Source organism: Pezoporus occidentalis, unplaced genomic scaffold (genome assembly GCF_034315485.1).
Source record: "Pezoporus occidentalis ecotype Australia unplaced genomic scaffold, CSIRO_AGI_Poc_V1 ctg8, whole genome shotgun sequence".
Lineage (NCBI taxonomy): Eukaryota > Metazoa > Chordata > Aves > Psittaciformes > Psittacidae > Pezoporus > Pezoporus occidentalis.
The window spans coordinates 2,457,000-2,484,109 of NW_026916158.1; the positions used below are offsets into that span (position 1 = coordinate 2,457,000).

General features: G+C 37.3%; 1 protein-coding gene across 6 annotated transcripts in view; it reads left to right on the plus strand.

Moving 5' to 3' along the window:
• The window catches only part of ACAP2 (ArfGAP with coiled-coil, ankyrin repeat and PH domains 2), a 68,131-nt gene that overhangs the window by 14,267 nt on the left and 26,754 nt on the right, over positions 1-27,110 (plus strand). For all 6 annotated transcript variants that reach the window (XM_062603379.1, XM_062603377.1, XM_062603378.1 and 3 more), the window contains 8 exons: positions 4,118-4,175; positions 6,846-6,965; positions 8,155-8,208; positions 11,815-11,873; positions 12,372-12,555; positions 14,829-14,873; positions 15,629-15,724; positions 20,728-20,802. In XM_062603379.1, coding sequence (XP_062459363.1) covers positions 4,118-4,175; positions 6,846-6,965; positions 8,155-8,208; positions 11,815-11,873; positions 12,372-12,555; positions 14,829-14,873; positions 15,629-15,724; positions 20,728-20,802 — 691 coding nt within the window. The remainder of the gene's footprint in view (positions 1-4,117; positions 4,176-6,845; positions 6,966-8,154; positions 8,209-11,814; positions 11,874-12,371; positions 12,556-14,828; positions 14,874-15,628; positions 15,725-20,727; positions 20,803-27,110) is intronic.

Consider the following 27,110-nt stretch of genomic DNA (forward strand, 5'->3'; position numbering starts at 1 on the left):
GATAATTATCCATATCAACTTTGACTTCTCCAATTGGTTGCTTGTCAGCATCTAATTTATAATGACTACTGATTCCAGGAACACATTCTAAACATGATGAATGAGTGAAAGACTAAAGCCAGGAGGTGGCTTCAATGGCAGTTAGGTAACAGTTGAAGAACAGCTGACTTTAAAAGCATTCACCGTTGCCCCCTTTTATGCAGACACTGGCCAGTGGCCACAGTATGCTTGGCATTATGGTCAGCAGTATATAGCGGCTTAGTCCAGACTAAGTTATTTCCTTAGCACGTGTCCACAACTTGTGGCCTAAGAGGGACCAATTCTCTTTCTAGATGAGAGTTTAGCTGTCACCTTTCCCTTTGGTTCCTGGGATACTTAAAGCCCCCGCGCACCTTAAGCTGGAGGAAGGACTTTCACTGGGCAGTTGAGGGGAGTGATGTGATGGACACTAGAGTTCAGCTTTCCTTCGTCATTATGCTGGACTAGCTAACTGTCCAGCTGATATTATCCTCCTTTAAAAAGACTGTTGAATCTTGAGTTTTCTTGCATCATATTCTGTATTCCTACTGTGCTGCAGCTGTGGTTCTGCAGGAAGCTGTATCTAGCAAACTTAACTGTGTTTTAGGAGGGAACATGCAGGAGAGGAGGAGCAGCAGAGGGGAGAAACACATTCCTGAGAGTCCACATTAAGGAGTGTGAAGAGTACGGGAGCCTGGTCATTTATAAAAGTTGTCCGCCACCTTTAAGCAGCTGTTCTGATTCTGTGAGTTTCCATGCAGTGTTTGAAAATCTTGGGAAGCCACAGACGTTTGATTCACGTACTGAGGCAGATTTTATTTTGTACCCAGTGCCAGAGCCTTCTGGCTAAGATTACTCTGATGCAAGCCCTGCTCCCAGCTCTCACTTCACTAAGGAGCAACATTTTTGGTACATGTCAGGTCTGGACTTAGTCCTCAACTGTTTTATGACCACTTCCTGTGTTTGTAGCTGGACATTGGGTCTTGGCCGTGAAAGTGAGATTTACTTGGGATTATGACAATTTTCTGTGAGCTTTAAGTAATTCCCGACACAGATGTTTTGGAGAAAGAAATGCACTTTTGTATTCTGTGGCTTCAAAACGTACTAGGAAAAAAAAGGGTAATGTTAACGTAGCCCAGCTCAAATCAGCTGTTCCTAATGTGTTCCCTAACCCACTATGAAAACAATCTTTGTGACTAGTTGGTGTTAATAAATTATTAGCTATAGGTATCTAACTGTATTCCGATAGTCTGAGGGCAATCTCTCCATTGTTCATATGCTTGTAATCCAGTATTGGTCTAACACTGTGTATATGTTTGCATGAGAATAACTTTTCTTCTAGTTTATAATGGAAATAGTGAAAGTAGAGAGTTCTGTGAAAAGGAACAATGAGCTTAAACAGGATTTGGCTGGAACCTAACAGCCGTTTGATCCATATCCAGCTGTAAGGGCCAGCCAGATGTGTCTTCCTTCCATGTGACAGCGGTGGGAAATAACTTGGAGAGCCAGCCTGGTGCTTCAGGGGCCTGTGGTAGTTCAGACACGATCTGCAATGAATCTGGTGGTGGAGGGGCTGTGTGTCTCCCTTCTCGCATGATATCTCTTTCTGCTTTGCTTTATCCTTCTTTCTTGGCCTGCCCCATATCTTTTCAGTCTTTTGATGTTCTGTTGTTACTTCTGTTTTGGTTGAGCTTATTCTCTCTTAAAATTTTCCCCTTGTAACAGAGCTTTAATTACTGAGCAGATGTGTCATTCTGCCTTCTCTAACTGCCTCTCTCTCATCTTCATCATGAATCTGACTTTTTAGCTCATTAATTCCTGTGGAGCTGGAACTCTTTGCTAGTTAAAGACACTAAAAAAACAATTCTTATCAGATCTTGCTGCAGTTCTGTAAACAAACTACTTAATCATGCTTTTATGTTAACACTAAAGAAACAAACAAAACCTTGTTGCACTGTGATCAAAAACAAATAAATAAAAACTGCAGTCTGAATATTGAGATACTTTTCCTTCCTTTGTGTGTGTTGGATTGTTTTTTTTTTATTCTCTGTAATGCTCTCTGGAAAAATAGGATTTAACTTTAGAGACTTAGAATCATAGAATAGTTAGGGTTAGAAAGGACCTTAAGATCATCTAGTTCCAACCCCCCTGCCATGGGCAGGGATACCTCACCCTAAACCATGTCACCCAAGGCTCTGTCCAACCTGGCCTTGAACACTGCCAGGGATGGAGCGTTCACAACTTCCCTGGGCAATCCATTCCAGTGCCTCACCACCCTTACAGTAAAGAACTTCTTCCTTATGTCCAATCTAAACTTCCCCTGTTTAAGTTTTAACCCATTACCCCTTGTCCTATCACTACAGTCCCTAATGAAGAGTCCCTCTTCAGCATCCCTACAGGCCCCCTTCAGATACTGGAAAGCTGCTATGAGGTCTCCATGCAGCCTTCTCTTCTACGGGCTTTCTCAGCCTGTCTTCATACGGGAGGTGCTCCAGTCCCCTGACCATCCTCGTGGCCTTCCTCTGGACTTGTTCCAACAGTTCCATGTCCTTTTTATGTTGAGGACACCAGAACTGTACACAATACTCCAATTTAATTAAATGGAAATTAATCGAATATGGAAGAAAACAAAGTAAATAAAAGAGAAATTGATGTCGCCTGAATTCCTTCATACTTCATGGTCTGAAGCTAGAGAAGAGGCAGAAGCCAAAATGCAACTGCACAGGAATGTGCTTAGATACAAAACCTAGGATGTAACTGTGGGAATGCCTTTAGATACAAAAGCTGGAATGCAACTATGTGTAATGAAGTCTGCAAAAGCTGGGAATGTCATGCCTGTCATTTGAGAACTGCGGGCAATTGGCAGTGTTTTTCAGAACTATTCTTGTAAAAACTGCTTTTCCTGAGTCTGGGGCCTGATCCAGTCTTTTTTTTTTTTTTTTTTTTTATTTTTTGTTCTTGGCTTGAACTCATGTGAGCTAGAAAAGAATTAGCAAGAGACAGTCGGTAAAGCTGTGGTCTGTGTACTCTCTCCTCAGCAGTAAAGCTGGCTTAAGAAATTCCTGGTCCAAATCGTACTTCCCTGCTTGTCTCACTTTTTCCAGGAAGAGTTTTTTGTAGGACTGAAATGCATCTGATCCAATTTTCCAGAAAGCATAACAGAAAACCTCCTGTTAGTTTTTTTTACAAGGTGGACCGACTACTGGTGAACAGTGTGGCTCCATGAACAGTTATGCTGGAATGACTGAAAGAACGAGGTACCCTCTGATAGGAGCAAGGGCATTCGTTGCCAGAAATTAGTACATTCAAGCTCTTAAGGCAGCGGCCTGATGGAACAACAGTGTTCATAAATTCCCTGAACAAAGTGTCATCCTTTCTTAGTCTTTCCCTATTTTTTTCAGATAGCCAAAAGCAAGGAAGGAGGTGTCAAAGGAAACATCAACTCTCAAGCAAAGTTATGTTTTAGAAATGCTTCAGGAAAGCAACTTTTATAGTGGCAAGTAAAATGTGGCCTAAAAGTTGCAACCAATCTAGACTAGAGGCAAATGATATAATCAAGTGTGGCATCTGAAGTTACTGCTAAGTAACTGAAGTTACTACAGTTGACTCATGGCAAATGCTATGTTTTTTCATAATCTAATGACAAGGTCATTTTTCAAATACCTGTAGGCTTTTAGGTTTGCAGTTTTGAGCCAGGAGAGTCACCAAAGTAATTATTTAAGAAAATTCACTCAGACTTTTAATTTCTTTCCTTTTTTTTATTACCTTCAAACATACAGACTGTCAGCTATGCAAGAACAAAGTAAAACTATTTCAGTGTGACAAACACTAGGATTAATAAAATTTCATCTGAAAGCTTTATTACTAAGCTATTTGTTTTATCAGTGATGTAGTTTTTCCTTCTTTTTACCATCAAATTTTCTGCAGTTCTTGTGGTTCTCTAAAATCTGTGCTGTCTTATAGCTGAAATTTAAGTGAAACTATGATGGCACTATATGTGTTAAATTAATTAAATTAATGCTCCTTCTGTCCAGTCCCAGACTATTTTTGTGTAAAGTTTTAAGGGAAAATTTTAACGAAAAATTTTTCATCCATGCAGGGCAGCTTTAGAAGAAGTAGAAGGAGATGTGACAGAACTGGAACTGAAACTTGACAAGGTAAGAGTAATTCAACAATGTCTGTTCTGAAAAATATACAAAGATGTGTTTAGGTTTTGTTTTAAAGTTCACAGCTGGGAAGTGGCAGCAGCCAACCAAACATTCAGATCTTGGAGAGGAAATAGATCTGGGTCCAGTGCACAGCTGGGCCTCAGAGGGTCAAGCTTTCCTAAGAGCAGCAAGATCCAGTGTGAATTCCCTTTCTCCACCAGCTGAGGATTGGGATTGTGCAATACCCTTCTGAATTCGTGGCCCCTTTGCAGTCATGCGATTCAGTCTCACAGTGGGAGCTGTATGCAGACTAATTCAGTTTTCATGTGAGTTAAAAGCCAAGGGTTGGCCATCTCTGCAGTGAGAGCTTATATTGTATGATGACAGCAGCATACTGCAAGCACATCTGGATACTCTGTGTTTTAGAGATTTAAAGTCAGTGCTTTCTGTCTTTGGTAGTTTGCAGCGCAGTTACAGCCGGATAGGGGTGTGTATATATATATACACACATGCTTTTGTCTGGAGGACTGACCTCCTGTAAAATTCATCAAACTTTGTGTCATGCTTTGTACATGTATATAAAAGGTTTTTTGTAGCATCTTTTTAATGCATTACAATCCATTTACTGGTTCCTGAACCAGTAGTGTTTGGAGGCTTTAGTTCTTTCTTTGCTAGTATCTTGAAGGTGGCATTTTTTTGTTTTACATCTGTAGAAAGTGTCCTTTCCTTAGCATTTTATGCTAAATGTTTAAAATTATTTTTGCTTGTGTGTTAATGTGGGAGGCAGATGTCATTTGTTTACCTTCTTAGCTACTTTTTGAATACAAGCTTTTGTTCCTGCAGCTGTGAGTTGGCTGCAGAAAGAGACAAAGTCAGTGTCCAATGAAGCATTAAGTCTGAAGACTTTGTTACTGCTTCTAATAATATTTCTAGCTTTTGTACTTAATAATATAACAATATGCTCTTTAAAAATAAATTTAAGGTTCTTTGATTTGGTGTGAATTTTGGTGAAACTGATGGGTTTAAGACACATTTTTACAGTAAGTGTGATGAATGTGTTTGGTAGATTAAACCATGGAAGTATTTAAAGGATCTGAAAAGTCTGTCTTGGAAGTTTGTGTTTTCCACCAGTCTAAAAGGGTTATTCTGGGGGAAAAGAATTCTCAGATTCCTTAAGGGGTGTTATTCAGTGCCTTGCCCCCAGCATCTTACAGCAGGCCTATACCAAATATACCATTTTAGCATGTAAAAGCTACAACTGTAGTATTACCCTTTGCCCTGAGAGACTGTCCTAGTACTCCTCAAAAGAAAATCGCCCAAACACATTTGCTCCCTTGACAAGAAAGCAAATGCACAAGGTAAGTATTTAAGTAGTTTAATTGTAATGTGATGTATAAGTGATCTAGTTTAATGCTTAAGTTGAAAGCCAGGCTTTTTGTGTGAGCTGAAGTAACTATGGCCTGAGGGTAATGATTTGTCTAGACTTGGTTGGTACCTTTTTCTGCGCAGTTATTCATACTAAATTCTGTTTTATTATCCCACAATTGTGCCTTGGGGCTATATTATCTGCTTTTTTTTTTTTTTCCACTCTGGAGGAAAGGACACTGGATTCAGGATTGTGAACTGTAAGCAAAAGTGAAGGAAAAAGGGTCACATTGTCAGTGATTTTTCTGTCCATTGTTCAATCATCTTGGCCATTTGTCAGAATGTGGGAAATGTTCAGATTTCGTCTTATGTTGACTCAGATTCTCTTAGGAAAAATTACTGGGTAAATAAGGCACAATGGTCACTTGGGTGGTTTCTTTGTCCCAACGTAGGATCAAGCACTTCGGTGTTGTTATTCATGAAAGTTTGTCTACATCCTTGAAAAATCCTTCAGAGAGAGTGGTTCAATCTTCTGATTTTATTCTCAGTTTGGTTTAGGGTTGGGGAGCTTGATAATAATATGCCCTCTCTTAAGAAAGCATGTAAGTGTTTGCACTAATCATTCTTTCATTAATGGCCCAGTGCAGAAGTGGTTCAAAAAGTGGGAAAACATCCATTACAAAAGACTGATGGCTAAAGTCTGATGTGCCAAGGTACTGACCGAAGCAATGAGTGGTAATGATAGAAACCCATCACAGAAAGTCTAGTCTGTTGTATGAGTGAAAACATGATTATTTCACCCTCTGAGATGTAACCGTATCTCTTCAGCTGTGCTTTGTGCACAGTGTTTCGCTTTCCTGTGCCTGTGTTCTGAATGAAACAAGTGGTATGGGCTTATTTTGTTTGGTTTTTTGGTTTATTTTTTTTTTTTTTGTTCAGAAGCCACGAACGACTTGTAATTTGCTTGGGTTCTAACCAACTATGTTTTAGTTGCTGTGCTCTTTGCCCTCATGGAGTACTGTCTTGAAATATGTGCTATATGTTAACAATAAAACAAATAAAACGTAATGAAAAAATATAAAAAGTAGTAACCTCCTCAGTGGCATAGCAGTTGACCTGGAATAGTATTTTATAGCTATCTTTGTACAGTATAAAGCTTTTCATAAATGTGGGGCTCTGTAATTCTAGAATTTAACTTTTGAAATCTTTGTTTCTTAGAGTTAACTAAGCTCAATGTATCTCATGTTTGTATGGTGGTGTATAAAACAAAACTAACAAACTTCCACTTTGTCTTTTTTTTTTTCCTCTTTTTAGCTGGTGAAGCTGTGTATTGCAATGATTGATACCGGGAAAGCATTCTGTACAGCCAACAAGCAGTTCATGAATGGAATTCGAGACCTTGCACAATATTCCTGTAAAGATGCATTGGTTGAGGTAAGTTCTTTAAGAGGTGAAAATGGAAGGAGAAAAATGTAACTTAAAAGGTATGAAATATAGTAGTTAGCAAGAGAAGCATTTGAAGTTTATACTGTTACTTGCCTTTTTATTCCTTTTTTCTTTGCAATGTCTTTTGATTGTGGTGCACTGCAAGTGTCTTATTTATTGATATTAAAGTTTAATTTCAGCTTTGACCTGTGATGGCAGGGGTTCTCCAAATTCCAGAAAATGTGGTTTAGGTTAGGATTAGTCATCCTGGGAAGAGTGGAGAAAGGCTGAAGCTATGAACTCCTGCCCCTATTTTGCTAAAGTTCTAGTCATGGTTCTCTGCAATAAAATTTCCTGAGTTGATCTCTTGGGTCCTGGCACTTTCTAATAAATTGAAATCAAATTTTTAAATGTACAGAGCCCACTTTGATTGTGTAACCTCAGACTGATGTTGTTAGGCTAATTTGGAACACCTAGTATTATGTCTATTACTTTAAATGAAAAATGAAATTGTGTAATATGCAGGTGCAATTATGTGCAAGCTTCGGTGTATATAATCTAATGCATGTTCTGCAATAGAACATCAATTACATGTATGCATCTTCACATGTTAGTTGGAAGAGATGTGGTGCAAACTTCAATATAGTCTGTGTGCAACTGAAACTGTTTTTGTCTGGAAATTTACTTGCTAGGAATGCAGCTTAATCAGTTTTCTGGACATATTAGGGATCATTGTTTTCTAATGGTGTTTAAGACATTGATTCTACAGATTGATGTTGCTAAGCACATCAGCTGTGGGGCAGTAGTTCCTACAGTAAATATGTGTGTACTGATGATTACAACATGTTAACCAGGTTTTTGGAGTTAGAGTATTAAACATTAATGAATAATAAGTACTGTAATATTGAATATTTTAAATTAATATGTTAAATTATGTGAATTTCCTGTAGTTTAGTCAACTTAATGTGAATTTTTCCTGTTGTGCTTCTCCTTAGCCCTTTATTTAAGGTAGGTTAAAGCTTATAGCTTTAACGGATTTACTTGATATTACCCCCATGTTCTCCTTCTAGCACAATGGTTTTAGTTTACAATCATGCTAAGGAAAATCATTTCCCAGGTTTTTTTCATTAAATCTGTTGCTCTTGTGCTGTGTGTTTGGTAGGGTTTAACTTTAACCACTTTGGTTTTCTCTTTACAGACCAGCTTGACAAAGTTCTCTGATACCTTACAGGAAATGATCAATTATCACAATGTAAGTATTTCTAGTTGAAATATGACACTGACTTCCAGTTATATTTGATAAGAGAATAATGCCAAAATCAATGTTGATAGTTTTTACAACTTACACTTATGGTTTAAGTGGTTTTGAGTATCTCTCATTTTATACTTGTAAATATTTTATTTATATTTTTATTACGAAGTATTTATAAATATCTCCTTTTCTGCAGGTTTTTTTTTTTTTTGCTTGGAGTTTATAAGCTTTGCTAAAACCCAGTGCTGTAAGGCAGGGTAAATACTGGGTTGGTTTATCAGTTTTAATCAAACTGATGGGCAGCAGTGACAAACTATGAGCATATTTTTTTGCTGGACTGAAATAATGATTATCTTTTCCATGATTTCTACTTTTATCTCATCCTTTATGATGCACAAAATGAAGCACCTCTGATCTATGTGTAGTTTTCTCTTTGGAAATGTGACAGATTTAGACAAGTGTAGAGAAAAAGGAGAAAATGATGAGGTTTAAAACTAATATTGGTTTCCAGCATGTCAGACATCATCAGAAAGCTCAGTTTTGCCTGGATGGAAAATAACTTTTATTTTTATTTTTTTGGATTTATTTCCTGCTCTGAAGACTTCAGTCTTGTATCCTGAGAGCCAAAGGGATGTGTTTGTCATTCTATTTTATTCCTTTTCTTTTTGCCCCTACTGCTTTTCTTCTATTTTCCAGCAAATTGCTAGAAACCAACTGAAATGTCTTCAAAGTGCTGAGAATATGCAGGGCACTTAACTTTGTTGTTTGTTTGTTTAATATATTGCTAGGAGTTCAAAATGTAATGAGATTCAGAGAATGCAGTTCAAGCAGTTCTTGCTGATGATTATCCTCTTAACCATGTCTTTGCTATATGGTGTTCTCTTTGACACATCTGACCAAGGTTCTGCATTCTTGCTGCTGCCGTTGTCCTATGTGATTGTGGCTTGCAGTAAAATCTGGCACAGCACAGCTCTCCCTCTAGGGCAGTTTGAAGGCAGAAAGCAAAGAATAAACCATATTAAAAGAAGATTTCTTTGCAGATCTACGTAGGATCATTTGTGGGGTTTTTTGTTTGCTTGGGAGGCTTTTTGGTTTATTTTCTTCCCTGTACTTCCTTGCTCTGTGCATAGCAAGTAGAACAGTGGCCTTTACGAAAAAGCACAATTCTGAGAAGTGAGGCATGCTACAGTATTCTGATGTAGAGCTTTGCCAGACACATTGCGGTCCTGTGTTGCTTTTGTGAGTCTGTTTAGTTCAGCAGGACTTTACTAGCTCAGAATGTCAGCTCTGTTGTTGATCAAGTTGGCAGGAGAGCCATCATGAGAAAAAATTAGAGGAAAAAAGAGGAGTAATAGGTTTCCTCCAGAGAAAGGTGGGAAGAGGGAGGAGATGGTCCCCCTGAGGTTTGGATGACTGTCAGCTTTCTCATAGAAGGCTTTGCTGTAAATAAAAGAAGGTAGATTTACATTAGGTAGTAGGAAAAAAAATCTTCACTGTGAGGGTGGTGAGGCAGTGGCACAGGTTGCTCAGAGGTTGTGGCTGCCCCATCCCTGGAAGTGTCCAAGGCCAGATTGGACAGGGCTTTGAGCAACGTGGTGGAAATTGTCCCTGCTCATGGCAGAGGGCTTGGAACTATATGATCCCTTCCAACCCAAACCATTCTGTGATTCTATGAAATAAGGCTAGAAACCAGACTAATGCAGCATCTTCACTGATTCAGCAGTGGGGGAGTAGCTTTGACAACTTATGTCAAATAGCAACTTTCTTAGACTAGGTTTGGAGTACATGAAAGGTGATGTGTTGGAAAGGCTGTAAATCTAGTCAGATCGTGGTCTGGGTACTTTTTTCTGTTCTCTTGGGAAAACTCTGTATGTATTTTTCTGCCTAGCACTTCTTTCTTCATCATTACTGTAAGCAGAATTGCAAGGCTTGTATTTCTGGGAGTCCACTAATCATCTGCCATCTGGTTGTACACTTTCGGTATTGATCTTGATTGGTGTACTCCTCAGGCACTGGTAAGCTTAAATGTCAGCAGTGGGAGTAGTCCCGGCATGACGTCCAGCTTGTCAAGAAGTTCTTTACCTATCCTAGTTGTCTGTTTTTCTGTTTTCCCAAAGTGGGAATACAAATAGGGTCTTCCATGTGTTTCTATTAGATATGGGATGTCTCAGGTTGGAATGGAACTGTCTGCCTATATCAGGGTCACCTCTGAGGCTGGAGCAGATTGCTTAGAGTTTTATTCCGTTTCGTCTTGAAAACCTCTGAAAATGGAGACTGGATGGAGGTTACAGTACCACTATTAATGACTGACTTAAGCTCATCATGTTTTCCTTCATTTAGTATTTCTAGAAAAGAGAAACAAGCTGGTAAGGGCTTTGCTGTCAGTGCTTGGCATTGAATGGCTTGTCATTCCCAATTATTTTATTAAAAAAACCCAGACTGAATGTTTAAATAAACCATTGACCTGAAACTTTAGGTTCTTGACTTGCTCTTCGAATAAAATTATTTAACACTTAAATATCATCTTTACCTTTTGGAAGAGCTTCTGGAGAGTTGGGCCAACTGCTACTTACATATATTCTTTCACCTCTTCATATGTTCTTTGTGATCATGCCTTGCATATTTCAACAATGCAGAATGGGAGGTGTAGAGGAGCTGGAAATTAAGGCGTTATTTGTAGTCTGCACAATGGGAAGTGCAAAGGATTTGTCTCATGGTCCTTGACCTTTTCCATTCTATCCTGTAACTCAGAGGACAGACATGAAGCTGAAGGAATGTGCATTTTCATTCCTCTATTAGAATTTCTGGGGTCATAAGAGAAAATAGAAGTTGTCTAACATTCAGGTGTGCTTTGGCCTTGGAAGTGTAACAAATTTCTCATGCTTTATGATTTGAGTTAGTAGATTATATTCTGTGCTGCCTCCCACCCCCAGGCCTCACCAAATCATAAGAAATTTGACAAGCATGGTTTAGAACACTTAATCTTAGCAAAAGACGCATCCATTCTTCTTAGCTCAACAGTGGGTGGTTTGGGGTTTTTTTACAAACGTATTATGTAAAGGAGCTAGTACTAATTACTCATGTATGTTACATTTTCAGGATTAATTTTGGTCTGGACTTTTTTTGCCGAGACTTAAAGGCATATTCTTTCTGTGGTTTCATTTGTCTTTTAGTAGTTGGTTAAACTGTGGAAGCCTGTAAGAATAAGAAAAGTGGTTACTTAACATTCAAAGTTGTTGCTTCAAGGCTGTTAGTACAGCAATATTCTTGACTGTTTAATAATAATAATAAACATGTTCTATGAGAATGGGCATGTCCTGCATTGTCAGGATTAAAGAATAAGATGCCAGAAGCTATTTTCTCTCCTTATAACCACAGTCTTTTAAAAGAGACCAGAAAAACTTGCTGGGTTTGTGTTATTTTCCCTATTTTATTCGTTATTTATTTATTTAAAACTACATTGAAGGGCTTTATCTTTTAATATAAGACATACATTGGTTTAATTCTAATTCCTATCTAATATTGCATAGTAACTGTATATATCTAAAGTTGAAAGTTATGAATACCCCAAAGTTATTGACCTACATGGTAATGCTTTTCTTTCAGATCCTGTTTGACCAAACCCAAAGGTCAATTAAAGCACAGCTTCAGACTTTCGTTAAAGAGTAAGTTAATTTGCACTTATAGTGGGAAAATTATAGGTAAAATAGAATTTTAAAACATCTGATTTGTGGGAATTGGTGAAACATCATTCCTGAGAATGGCTAGCCATAAATTGAAAAGTGCATATTAAGGCTTGTCAAAAACCATCCCAAATCAGTGAGGCTTTAGTTCCAGCTACAGAGATGTTGAAATAGTATGAATTACTGATCTTAATTACACGTTGTCGTTGTCTAAGCTTAGCAAAAAAGTGCTTACCTGAGCTTTTCCACAGTACGCATGAGATGCATTTATTTAAATTTTAATTTTGTCCTTTACTCAGAAGAGAAAGACGGCAAAACTTCCATCATACTTTGTGTGATTTCCATTTGATCCAAGCCTTTGTTGAAGGGTATGAAAACAAAAGAAATAGCTATAACAGTCATGAGCATGGTTTATCTAGTTCATCTTTAAACACTTTTTTCATGCTTTGGAATTAATTTGTTATACGTCTTTCTCTTTAGAGATATTAGGAAATTTAAAGATGCTAAGAAACAGTTTGAAAAAGTTAGTGAAGAAAAAGAGAATGCTCTAGTGAAAAATGCACAAGTTCAAAGGAATAAGCAACATGAAGTAGAGGAAGCAACCAATATTTTGACTGCAACACGGAAATGTTTTCGACACATAGCTCTGGATTATGTTCTTCAGGTAAGTGCAGCAATAAAAGTTATATTCTTCAAAACTATCTGTTGCATATAGTTAAAAGATCTGTCATTTAGAAGTTCTTGCTGTAAGCTTCTTGGAAGCTGTGGGGATTTAAGTGAAAAAGGAGTAACTTTGCAAGTAATTTCTCTTTTGAATAAAATCTAAGCAAAATTAATTTACATGATGCATTCTTATTCTTTAGTGCTTTGTTATTCATTGCTGTAATGACAATTTATTTTTCAACTTGAACATTATTTGTGAAAAAGCAGGTTTTGCTTGATACTTACCTAAAGTATTTATGATTGGCTATGCTGTAGTTCCTTATATCTTTGAATTTAAAAATATAACCTAGCCTAGGAAATATGAATTACCTGAATAATTCTGATTTAGGGTGTTGGCTACTACTACATTTTCAGCTGCTTGCATTGGGTTTTATTTAACAAATCCTACTTTCTAGAAGCCTCGGGGTCTGACACTGTGCCATAGGTGAAATCAAGAATGTAGCTACTCCTTTGCTTTTTAGTGCACATCTCCTAGGGTGTTGAAGGTGTTCTTTGTCCTACTACTTTGAATCCTGTGAAATACTAACATATTTTCTGTTGATAGTTATCATTCATCTCTTTCACAGTTTCCCACAACTACAGCAAAACAGGGTTATTGCAACTCGGATGGTATGAGGAGTTGGGGGCTCCTGAAAGGGTCTTGGCTTCTCCTATGATCAAGCACAGAACAACCCTTTAAAATTATGTTGGTTTTATATTGGACTTTATCATCTTGATTTGTGACAGTCAGTTACTTAACGCTTAGTTAACTGTTCTTTAAATTACATGTATTACATGTAAAGTGAAGCAGAATTGATTGGATCAGCCCAGGCAAGTGCACAGATATGGTGGTCAGTGGTCAACACTGCACTCCTGCCTTTTGTGCACTAAGGACAAAGTTCATTCTGATGTTTAAAAAGTCATGGGAATTATGTACCACTTAATTATTTGTGCTAACATCAAATAGTAGGGGGGGGAAAGCTGTTAGTCATTACTTTGGGACAGTTCCTTGTGTATGCATTGGACTGCAAATTGTTTGCCTCCTAGAATTCGTATATTAAAGTATGAGCAGTTCCTGTGATAAAGATGCATTTAAAATAACAAGGAAAAGTTTCATCATCTCTTAATTAATGCAGGCTAAAATGAATTCAGCTTTAGGAATTCTTTCTGCTTGGGTGACTCTTCTCAAACAGTGGTTTCACAGCTCTGGTTTCTTTGTAGTTATATTGGCTTTAAACTGTATTTCAGAACCTTTGCATTAACTTTATTTCAACGTTTTTTTTGCCTTGCAAGTTGAAGGCTTGTTCTATGCAAACAGATCTTAATTATTTTTGCTGCAGAGGGTTTTCCAAAATTACTGACCATTTTGAAATACAATCTGGTTTTGATTAGAGCTTCAGCAAGTTTACTTCTTTCGCTGGAATTTTAAATTGATACAGAGGTGTTAAATTACAACACCATGCATGTTTCTGCTAAATGGGGCTTTAAAGTGAAATCTGTAGTTCTGGATGGCAGCCTTAAAGATTAGGGACCAAAAAGGATAGAGGGACTAGCTGAATGTAAAATATCACTATATCACTTTTTTTCTATAGAATGTGAAATTCTTCAAGTTCTAAGGCAAAACTATTGATCAGTGACTTCAGTTAGCTTAAAAGTGCAAGTATATATGAAAAGTTATTTATTGAAGCTAGCATGTTCTTGCTTGTTTCAGAGGTTGGGGTTATATCCCAGTTCTGGGACACTTTAGACAATGTCAGCATAGGGAAAAATAAACATGGCCCTGTCCTTTTTTCTCCCTTGTCAGGAGACTGCAGTGTGTGGAGTGCAGCTTCTTTAAGAAGTTGGGGGCTGGGTTAGCTCATACTGTCAGAAAGGATATTTCAAACATGTTGAATTCAATCTCTTGAAAGGTGTGTTATATTACTTCTAGCTAGCATGTGGTGTCTTTTATTTTCCCTTCTAATATATGAAAGTTGTGACTACTGCTGTGAAATTCTAGCTTTGCAAGTTTTTTCTGATTGCATCAATTTAATATCATGACAAAACTAGCATGCATCTTCTAAACATGTTTTGTGAAGTCTGATGTGGAGGTATGCTCTTTCAGTGTTCTAAGCTTTGATATGATTATTTGGAAGTAATTTGAAGTTTACTTTCTATGGGGAAAGTAGAATGAAGTAAGTTGCTTGTTTGCTTTTTTTTCTTTTTGAAATTTTGTTTTGTTGTTTTTTTTCCCAGATCAATGTTCTTCAGTCTAAAAGGAGAGCAGAAATCTTGAAATCGGTAAGATAAAGTTTATTTTCTGTATAGAAAATATTTAAATACATCTGAAACGAAAAATGTGGTTTAAAGCAGTATATTAAAAAGCTAGTTCTTTGACCTGTCAAAACATCAATACGTTTGGCCCTTTGGTGACTATCAGTTTAGCCTTTACTGTAAGTGGGCATTCATGCTTAATTGTTCTTAGCAATCCTTTTGGTTCAAATTTGAACACTTTAAGGTTTTCACTGCTGTGGACTCTTTGGTATGTGTTCCATGGTTAAAATCAAACTTTGCCAAGAATTCTGCAGTTTAGGTCTGCTATATTCATTTATAAACAGTAAGTAATACTTAGAATCTATTTGAATATGGATTCAGCCCTTTCTACAAGAAGGGTATTTCTTTATGTTCATAAGGGCTTTGGCTTTGGATCATTAGTAAATACATTCTGTAGCCCTTCTCTAGTTAAACAGGAGATGATTACAGTTTCAGGGGACCCAAATTAGAAGTAATTTTCTGCCCTTAAGTAGATTTGTTTTGATAATGGGGTTAATCCTGTTAACTAACTTTTGAGATTTTTGGCTTGGTTCCTTGCATGTTTATTTACATCATTAGAAGCTCTGTGAGATGTTGATATAAAATTGCCAGGATAGAAGAAAGCAGAAATTAAGCTTGGAACTGTATTTTAAGTTTGTTCATGTGGACTAGTTAAGCGATATATTTATGTGATAGTTTATAAACATTTATCCTTTTAAAAAACATACCTTTTTTCTTTCTAGATGTTATCATTTATGTATGCCCATCTGGCTTTTTTCCATCAAGGCTACGATCTTTTTAGTGAACTTGAGCCTTACATGAAAGATCTTGGTGCACAGGTAACAAACTACTTTAAAATCCATAATTGTAAGCTGGACTGGATGAAAATTTGATATATTAGTATATATCAGGTACATTGTAGATCTGTTCAACAAAAAGGGGCCTGTGGTGTAATAAAGGCAAAGCATTAAAAATACATTGTGGTTTAAATGAATGTAGTTATAAACTGAAAGTTGTTTCCTAAAATACTGTGTTTAGGTAGTACATATTTAACATAGCCATGTAGTGCGATTTTGAGGAACTCTATTCAGGACATTGGATTATTTTATTTTAAAAAGTTTTGTATATGACATGTTGTAAATATATTTAATGATAAGAAGCAGATTAGGTTTTTTCCTTCTAACTGTATACATTATTTACTGTATAAATTAGGCAATATGACAAAAAAAAATTGATGTTAGCAGCTTAGACCATAAAGCAGAAATCTGATTTTAATAACTAGTGCAGAGTCCTTCTTGCCCAGTTTTGTTGTTTTAAGAACACACAGTTTCAGCTTTTGGGTGTTCAGTGACAGACTCATAAAAAGGTTGGACCACAGCCAACTGCACACGGGAGACATGGAAAATGGTTATGCAAAATAGAATAAGAGCTTGCAGTATTCAACTGAAGATCTGTCTGTGGTGTAGGAAGAAGACTTAGTGGTGTCTTGACTTGTTTTCACTGCAAGTTGAATAGACCTGGAAATACTGTGCAACATCCCCCCCCCCCCCCCCTTTTGCCTCTGTCCAAGGGCTTGCAACAGCTGCACTGATGCAAAGCCCTCTTTTTGCCTCTTCTGAACCTGATGCACAAAACAAAGCCAACCCAAATTCTGTCTCCAGAAACAAAAGGAAATAAATGACAGCAACTGTTTATTTGCATTCATCTAAAGTAGATGTGTCGTTGAATGTCTAAGAAATGACATTGTTCTGAGCTGGTTATTCCTGCCACAGTGCTGTTGTCATCTGTGCCCCTCAATCTTCTACTGTGTCTGTGCAGTGAAGCAGATCGGGAATTGTAGGAAATAACTCCAACAATCAAATGTTTAAATAGTTATTTTTCTGCTAGACTAGTCCCCAGTCAAGTTACTGTGGGTCTTAATTAGTTGTACAAATACATGTCAGGGAGGTGTGTGCTTGTGTGTGTGTATGCATGTGGCAAGTGTTTGAGTTGAGAAGAGAGATAGGCTGCTTGAGCTGGCACTGCCATCAAGAAGGGAAGTGACTGTACAGCTACAGACCTCTGTGTTTGGTGTAATAGTGGCACTAGAAAGGTTCAGGTGCTCACGACTGTCCTTAGTTATGCCTTTTGTTCATTCACATCCTTCCCTTTTGGGTTGTAATTCTTGAACTGTAGTGTTTTGATGGTAGAGAACGTGTGTCCTGTACCTCTGCAGAGGAGGGGATGGGGAAAGCAGACAAAACCTATGGAGCTGGTAGTGGTTTATGCTACCAGCTACACTTTAATGTTTTCATTTAATTGAAATTATTTAAGCAAGGAACAAAAGGTTATTTTCAAGTGGCTGGGCATCCTTTTCCTTGATCTGGTAAGGAGCATTCTGTAACACATCTTGGTGCTGGTATCATAGCAACTGAAGGAGTTGAATTTAGAAAATCCAGAACTGAGAATGTTTAAAATATATTACAATTGGAACAAAGGTAGACTGAAGACCCTGGAGTTGTACACCTTGCTGAAGTACTCTTTTGTGGCAGACCTTGACATTTAAGGATTGGATTTTTTTCATGACAGAAACAGACTTGTAAATAGCTTATGGAAGTTTAACAGTTAATGAATGGCTTTGCAGTTTGCACTGGTTGAAACTTCTGTCTTTTAACTGGTCAGAGAGAAGGTATGTTGTGATATAAAACAGGGATTTGCTAGATTTTTCTGAAAATTCGGTTATATTGTTTCTTCTGGTGAGTTTTCATTCACAGGTAAATTTTGTGGGTGATCTTAATTACAAGGTTTAACAGCACCCAAGACATTAAAATTGAAGTGATTTTAAAGAGGATAGTTATTTTGTAGCTCTTCTGGTTTGCATTTTCAAAGTAACTGGTTTATATGATGAAATAGGATTGAGCAATTTCTGCTTTCTGGGTATTTTAGGTCAGGGTAGGATTACTTGTGAATCAGATCATTGTAGGGGAATGTTCAATGGTGCACAAATGTAATACAAGCTTTTGCATGGAAACTACAGTATTTGGTATTTTTCATGTGAAATGTGTTAGTTTAAAAAGAAAACTTACTTGAATCTTCATTCCAAGATGTCTATTCAAAAAGCTAAACATTTGCTAAACAGACAAACTATGTGTGATTTAGTTCTTTACAGAATACCACTTACAGCACTATATGTTTATAAAAGATATTACATTTACAAGAGCATGTAGTGATAGGACAAGGAGAAATGGCTTTAAACTGAGAGATGGAAGATTTAGATTAGACATTAGGAAGAAATTCCTTACCGTGAGAGTGTTGAGGCACTGGCACAGGTTGCCCAGAGAAGTTGTGGCTGCCCCATCCCTGGCAGTGTTCAAGGCCAGGTTGGATGGGGCTTGGTGCAGCCTGATCTAGTGTAAGGTGTCCCTGCCTGTGGAAGGGTCTAGAACTGGATGAACCCAAACCATTCCATGAATCTATGATATATCAGTAAATGCAGTATTGTGAAAAAAAAACCCTGGTTTTTGGAGACGATTAAGTAGTGGTATAATGACAGGGATTTTGACTGCTCAGTTATCTGATTGGCCAAAGCTCTTGACAGCTGCATGCTGTTGTTCATTTTTGTTTAAGGCAGTTGATGTGCTGGTCACTTCAGAAGAGGAAATTCTGGTCTGAGCTTGAAAACTGGGATGATACAATGTTGTCTTGATAGCAAAAGTAAATGATGAAGTGAACTGCTGTTAAGAACATTATTTTGGCACTTATGCTGTGGTATATGTACCCTCAAATGCTTTTGTTTAAGATAACTTAGAAGTCATTACCCTAATCTGAACTTGGCAGTCTTGTTTGATCTAGCAAGGTAGGGGAAAGAATTTCTTGGAGGCCATGTGCAGATTCCTGACTCTGAGGTTTTAGTAAGAAACTTGATTCCTATAAAGTCTTGAGCAGTCCTCAGGCTAGTTCTCACCTTTATCACAAAAGAGTGGGTTTCCCAGGGTTCTTGGTGCAAAACTGTCTTTGATTACAGTGGTAGCACAGCCTGTTTTAGAGGCTCATCTATAATTTTGGAGTCATGTAGCTGCATAAATATGATGCCTGGACACTTCAGTCTTTAACATGTCTGTGTTCACAAATATTTGTAAGGTGTAAAAGTGCTGGTAATGGCCATTTTAGTGGAGAAGAAATCAGAGAGAGAAGAGTTAAGAAAAATGACAGAATATGGAATTAGATCCAGTTATCCTGGCTGTCTGATGGCTCCATAATTGTTAGAGACTGTCTAGCACAAGGGTGTAAGAGTCAGTCATTGTCCCTTTTTAGTCTCATAGATATCATTGCCCATTAGAGTTCATGGAGTGTATTTACAATGCTCTTAGTCACATGGTTTAGTTTTAGGTAGTCCTGTGAGGAGCAGGGATTTGGACTCGATGATTCATATGGGTCCCTTCCAACTCAAGATATTCTGTGCTTCTGTTCTATGATTTCAAGCAGGAGAAGTTCAACACAGGAAAATGACCAGAGTTGGCAGGGGTTCTCACTTGTGGTTATGAGAGTGGGTGGAGGCGGTGCTATTTGTGTGCGTGAATTAGAGGTTCTGTTAGTCATACTGTGCCCTCTGCCACGTGACTCACTTCAGCTGGAAAGCTGCTGTTGTGCTGTTCCTCGTTTACTTGTCCTAGGCCTGGAGTGGGGCAAGGTCTGTCCCACAGGTGTAAAGCTTCAGGCGGTACTGCTGTGTTAAGGATTGCATCTACATTGTTAATTCAGTAAGATGCAGTGACTGGAGTTAATGGCAGTCTTGTATTACAGGCTGGATAAGGAGGAGTTAATCTGATGTCGCAGCATGTCACATAAGTACAAGGATTGCTGGTCATTTGAGCAGCATCTGCTCCTTCACTTCACCATATTTCTGATTTAAACATCAAAGTCTGAAAAAAAACCCAAAACCCAACCAACCAGAAACAATAATACCTACAAAATCAACCAAACAAAAAACATCCCCTCCCCCCAAAAAACCAAACCAAAATACAAACCACACCAAAATGAAACAAACCAACCCTAAACAGAACAACCACAAAAAAATCCAAATGCAACTTTCTTATGGGATATCTTAAATTTCCTGCTGGGTTTTTGTTTTTCCCTTCTGGTATTAAAAGGAAAAAGTTTATATGGTAGTGCTATAGACAAGCTCACAGCAAGTTTTTGGTAGTGGGATGGGGTTTTCCTCAGTCATCACAGACTTTGTAAGGATGCTAACTGAAACCCTCTTTGTGGTGACAGTCTCCTGTGCAAAATCATATTACAGTTTCTTCTGAAATTAGAAACAGTTTGAATGGCTGTACCTAAGTTTTCAAGGAGACTTACTCAAGTGCTGCTGGTGACCTGATCAAAACTATTAGTACAAAAGGCTGGTTGGGGCCGTCCCTCCACTTTGTGGAGGAGAAAAATCACTAGCATTTGCTCCCTCTAGTTTTTGCTGCTAATGCCAGCGCTGCTGCATAGGCCAGCCAGCCAGAGCAGCTAAAGCATGAGTCATTCTCCTCAGAGTCTGAGCACCAATGCGGTATAGAGTCGCATATGCTTGGCACCATGCTGTTCTTTGAAACATTTCTTCTAAGGCTTACAAGAAATGTATACCTTTCATAGAGTTTAATTCAGGATGGTAGTACAGTGCGTTGTTAAACAAGGCTTCAGTGGTTATTCAAGGTAAACACTTTCTGACCAGAGAAGTAATTATACTATGCAAATAAAATAAAAGTCATGCAGTGTCTAGACATAATGTGTTCTTTTTTTTTGTCAGTGTTATGAAATCTACTGAGCCAAATTTCTCTTCATATCTAAAGATACAATTTTCTGTTTCTCTTTACAGCTGGATCAGTTGGCTGTAGATGCTGCAAAGGAGAAGAGAGATATGGAGCAAAAGCACTCCACTATTCAACAAAAGGTACTTGAGAGAATGTAAAAGGCAGACTGCACACACATTTTTGTCTCTAGCATTTCTTCCCAGCAGTGCATCTTTGCATCAGTACTCTGAGGGATGGTATCTTTAGTGCAGAGAAAGAGACTTATGCATCATTAAGCTTAGGATTGGATTGCAGATACTAATTTTGTATTACAGAAGATTGTTTAGTTATGAAGCATATATACAACAGTGTATTTGAATGCTGGGACTCTAACATTTCAATAGAACTCTTTATTCAATCTAAGCTGTAATAGGAATTTAGTTATAAAAGTTGCTGGTTTTCCCTCCAGTGTGTCTGTAGAAGAGATGTTTATACTGCACAGTCCTTCAGTCATGTATTGCTTTCTGGACTGTGCCAAATAAGAATGCAGCACTTTGAGGTAGTGTGGCAGCTGTTGTTGCATAGAAAGAGCAAAAGTAAACTTTCATAAAGGCTGTCTAATGTACGGTGTTCAATTGTGTACAAAAAAGTGATAACAATAAATTGCTGTTTTGAGAAGATTTGTATGTGCAATATTTTTGCTTGTTGAGAACAATTTAGGTAATCCATACTGGGATGCGGGGGAATGATTTCTGTTGTTTGGATGTTTCAGAAGCTCTAGGTTAGTATTGGTTTTGCAGGTATAATGCTAGAAGTTAAAAATATTTCCACTGAACTCTCTGGTAGTGAGATAATACTGCAGGTAGTTTTGAAAGGGATTAGATACCAGTTTAAAGGTAATGCAACACTTCTTACTGTCAATCAAATACATTCTGTATCCATTCAGGTGGCATAAAAAAAAAAGCCTAATGTAAATTAAATCTGATGAGTAAATTCAGGAATGAGAACCTGTTAAGACTATAATTTAGGTAGCTTTAGTAAGAATCAATATTAATACTGATGGGAAAAGGTAATGCTTTTGGTTGCTAAAAATGGGTTTGTTGCTTCATCCCATCATGCCTCCTGGAGTTGGTGGGAAGCATTAGGATTGCTGTGAAATTGAGCAGCCATGATGATGGATTTTAGGGCAGTGCTGATGTGCTCTGTTTGGGGGCAGACAGAAAGTAACTACAGGTGAGGAATGGGAAGAAAGAAGGAAAATAGGAAAGAGATGGAACTGGAGAATTAACACTGATGTTCAAATTTTAATTTGTTTGGGTTGAATAGGCCGTGTTTCAGGGGTGGGCAGTAGTTGAGGATTTTACTGTTAACAGAACAACAGTGCTTGGTGAAGGGTGTAAGTTATGCTCAATTTTCTTTCAATTGCCCATAGAAATAATGACATATTACTGTGAATTATGGTAATTGCTGTTGCCAGTGCTGTTTACAGTCTTTGTTTTTTCTTCAAATGCTGCTTAAGGCTGCTTTACAGGTAAAATATTCCTAATAGTATCAATGGTTATTGAAACTTTTAAGCTTCATGAAACTAATTAAATTCTATCTTTTGCATAGTACAAATATTCTTGCTTTCTAGTACAAGTTGTAGTCACAGAGGTTATTTCTATTTTGTTCCTTATTTTAAGTGAATGACAATTTTACACTCTCTAAAATATAATCAGGGCAGTCAAATTGTATTATATGTTGTCCTCTAAAGTTCTGTGTTTCAAGTTATATATGTTGTCTCCTGTCCTTATCAGTGAAGTCACTGATGCGTTTTTGTGATGACAGTGCCTAGATGAATGTATCTGGGCTTTGGAGGGCATGGTTTACTGCAGGTTCCTCTTACATCTTGTCAAATAATTTTCTTTGTTTCTTATTCAGATCATGTTGTCTGTTTTTTTGTCTCTTCCTACCTGCTTTTCCCAACCTTACCACCAAGTTTGCTTCCAGCTCATCAGGATTTCAGAATCTTGAACTGCTTTAGACCTTGGATCTTGTTCTCTATTTGTCATCTGGTCAACCTGACCAGGATAGCAACCTTGTTCTCATGGCTTGTCATGTTGCTTTCCACTGGGCTGCCTCTTAGGCATATATTCCCAAATCTCCCAGTGCCAAATCCTTTTATGTTTTATAACTACTGAAACTTCTGCTTCTTGTCTTAAATATTCCGTGAGGTATATATGCATTTAATATACTGAAGTTTTAATCTAATGCTTCAGAATGATGCCTTTTCTTCATTGTGTGGATAAAGAACAGTTCCTTTTCTGAAATGTTTAGGTAAGTGCACATGTGCACACACCTACCCACACACTACCTGTGTTTGCATATATGTGCATATGCATGCAGAATAGTTGCACTAATTAACTCATCTCACTTTTCTTTATAATCATCATCCTGTTTAATTAGGTTGTTGTCTGAGAAGCTAATGCAAAAGCCGTGGAAGGGCTTGGTCACCACTATAGTCTGATTTCAATTTTCAGAGAATTGATGTCTCATTTTTTTGTTTAACTTTTGTGGTCTTATTTACTCAGAAAATATGCAGGAGACTTTTTATTGTAAGAAATTATATTTTTCTGTATTAATCTGGAGCAACACATACTATGAATTAATCTAGAAATGTCATGATCATTCCGGGAATGTTTTGCCATATATTTTCATAGGGAAAGATTTGTATCTAGATTGGTGTCACAGTGGTCAGAGTGTCAATATCACTTAAGACTTTTGTTTTCTGAGCAGTTTGCACCCCATTGCTGTAGTAACATGTTGAATTAAGAAATAATTTAAAAATCAGTTGGACGTGTAAACAGCATTATGGCTTTTGGTTTGGGGACAAAGCTGATCTTTCTAAAATGAGGGAAATGAAACAGGAAAAATGTTTGCATTGAACTTGAAATAGTTTTTGTTGTATTCAAATCCCTTTGTCATTAAAAGAAAAATATTCTACTTCCAAAGAGCTGCTCAGGAAACAGCTGGAGTGAGAGTGATGTGAAAATTTTTAACATCTTGAATAAGCAAGGTGATAGGAAACCAGATGCTACTGCAGTCAGCAAGCAGGCATAAATCAGAGCTGCTGTTGAGAAGTAATGCAAACTAAATCCTGTCTCAAAAAGCAAGGATGTGCCAGTATTTCAAGTGGCATGTATACTCCGTCACTATCTCGCTTTCTTTCACTTCATCTTGGAATGTAAGTGTTGTTACTTGTGTGTGTTGTTGTTTTAAGCCCTTTCTCAAGGGACTTTTGACTTAAGCATGACATTCTTTTGCTGATGGGAAGGGAATGGAAGCAACTTTCTAAATGAGAGAATCACACAGTGTCTTCTATTTAGTATGTGCTGGAGTAACTTTTCAGAGTAGTGGTTTATATGGTACTTATGCACCCCCATTTACTACCTTTTAAAAACTTAAAACAATCTGTTTCTCTAAAATAAAACCCATATTGAATATATTTTCAATATTAAAATGCTGATACAGTCCCTAAGATTTACTGGAAAAATGGCTTGAATAGCTTTCATGACTTTCTAGCAACCCTCATATTGAAAGTAAATTGAAAACTGCTGCTGCTGAAAAAGTACTAGGGCTTATGTTTTGGTAACAAGAAAATTATATGTAGAGAAGCAGAAAACGTGCAAGCTATGAAATTAATCCAATATATGTGATAAATTGATAAGTTTCTGTGAAAATGCATTCACTAAAAGACCATCAAGACTCGTAAGTATTCTGTGACCCATCAGATTAGTATTAACTGTGGAAGTGAAAGTTGTTTTTCCATTGCCAGCTAGTTTGCTATGCCTCATGGACATTCAAAGAAGAAAACACCAGGCATGAAAGCATGCTGTCTGCTTCGCTTACATAGCCCACTTCTACATGTTTCTTTTCCAGTAGCTGGGCAACCAACTGTCAGAACAGAAGCCATAGATATTCCTTCCTTCAGATCTGAATGAAATGTGCAGTATAGCATTTCAGTGTAACTTTAATAATACTGGCTTAATTTTCTTAGTTCTGATTAGGTGAAATGTACTTTACTCCTAACTGACATCTAATTAGTAAATAAATGTTTAAAATTCGGTCTTTATCATGAGTTTTTGCTTAAGGAATATGAATTTCTGAATCACATAAAGTGACTGGGTTTATTAACATGTGATTCTCTTATGCAGGATACTGGAAAGATATGGATGTATTTTCTCCACCCCCTGATTATTTTTCACGATTCACTAAACTATTCCATGTGCCGAGATAAAAATAAACTATAATATGACTGGTTTTCTCCTACTCTTTAATTATAAAATAGCAGAGACTGCTTATCTAGTTCCTTTTTCTAGTTTTATCCTTTTAACTGAAATTAAGTGTGGGGTTGTTTGTTTCTTTTTTTAGTTTGTCTTTTTCCTGACCACCACTTTATCAATATATGGAGGTTTTATCACCCCCACCCCCATTTGGCAGTCTGCTGTGTATAGTTAGGAAAATATTAAACATCTGTCTGTATACTCTTGTGTCTTTATCTGCTGTATAAAGGTGGAAGTCAATTAGGGGAGCCATTAAAAATGACACTGAGTGTACTTCATGAGAAAGACTCAGTATTTTAGACAATTTGGACTGAGAGCGTAGTGTGATAAATGATCCAAAGGAGTTTTTCTGTCATCATTGTGTATGTCTTCAACGTGTGAATCTGGATACACTGGAAAAACACAGGTTTTCTGCAGCAGTTCTCCAAACCAGAAGGAAAATGTGATTACATGGTAGTTTGGGCAGAAAAGGCTGAGGGAATGTAAGGTGTCTTCACTAGACAAGGAGTTGCAGGCATCACTGAGGCAGGAAGATGCAAATCTTTAGCAGGTTTCATTATGTTTGGGAGCTGGTAAGTTAGAGTAATTTACCAGGTTTTGGGGGAGGGAGGGAATGTGACATCGGCATGTCCAAGTCTGTGCTTATAGGGGTTCCCCCCTTCTTTTTTTGAGAGGGGAAGAAAAAAACCAGGACTTTTAACACTTTCATGTTTGTGAAATACTTAAGTTAAAATTGCACTGTAATATATGGCTGTTTGTGCTTACATGAAGTCTTTAATGTTCAGCATGTTCTGATCTAGAAAACAGGCAGAAAATCAAAGTTATTAAATACTGAATAGTAAATCCACAAATCTGTGTTTTTTGAGAAGCTTTTATTTGCAGCCTGTATGTTCATTCAGATCACTACATGGCAGTGATACTGTAGTATGTTTTGTTTTGGAACTCTTACTTTTGCATTGATCTTCAGCCTCTGAATTAATAAAAATCTAGGTTTAACATTTCAAGTTTAGTTAGTCTGTTCAGATATTGGTAATGGCTGAAAACGCTGTAGATTCCTGGAGTTTGGTGCGGTGCTGGCCTGGGAGTGTAAAAGGCTGTTTTGATATTTGTAACCACTTCGCTGTCTTGTTTAATTAACCTTGGACAGGACCAAGCTGTCTGCATGTATAAGAGTATATGCCATGTGTAGAAGAAAAGTTGGGGGGGGGGGTGTTGGACTATTACATAGGGTTAATGGCATTGGTTTTGAAACTTTTATTTTTTTTAGTATAGCTTTTTTTCCTCTACTGTAGACAAATTTCTAAAAAGCAAGGTACAAAACACAGATTTACTTTTCATGCAAAGCTAATATTTCAATTTACAAAAAAACACCTGAGTGTGACACAGTAACATTGTGAAGTGTCCTGTATTTAACCTGGTGGGGTTTGGGGTTGGTGGTTGTTTTGTTTTGTCTTTTTTGGTTTTTTTGTTCTGAAACTTAATTTTCAGTGATTTGTCTATTCTGCCCTAATTAATGGGAAGAAGCCACATATTGTTAGTTTGCCTTAAGGGTATATTTTACTAGCAGTGAAATTAAATAATAACATATTTATTATAATACTATATAATATAATTATGTAATATAAAATAAAATATTTGTTATAATATTATTTTGATCTCTGGACATAGCTTATGATAAATGATATCCATGTGGATTTTGCATGCACCCCTAGTAGGTGTTAGCCTCCCTCTCGCTGAATACCTGAGCTCTGTAGCAACCCAGGAAGAGTCCATGCTGTTTCAGACAATAGGAAAGCAAATAATCACCACATACATTATTAACTGTTATTAGATGTTATTGTTACTAGATTGATGGATGCGTGTATTCCCTTGCCTTACTTCTAGGTTCATATTTTTATCAAAGATCATTAAAAAAAAATTACTGCTAAGTTCTTGTTGTCATTGTCAACACCCTGACCACTTTAATTTAGAGATAACTGATAGCATCGTCTTTATTTGATTACTTATCTTCTAAGTTCCAATCTGGCTCACTTCTCAAGATCACAGAACTGAAGAAAATGCTAAAGCATGACTGGTTCTATACAGTTGTCTGCAATTGCTTTTCAGTTTTGACTCCTAACTCCCATTGCTTGCTTTCCTCTACCTTA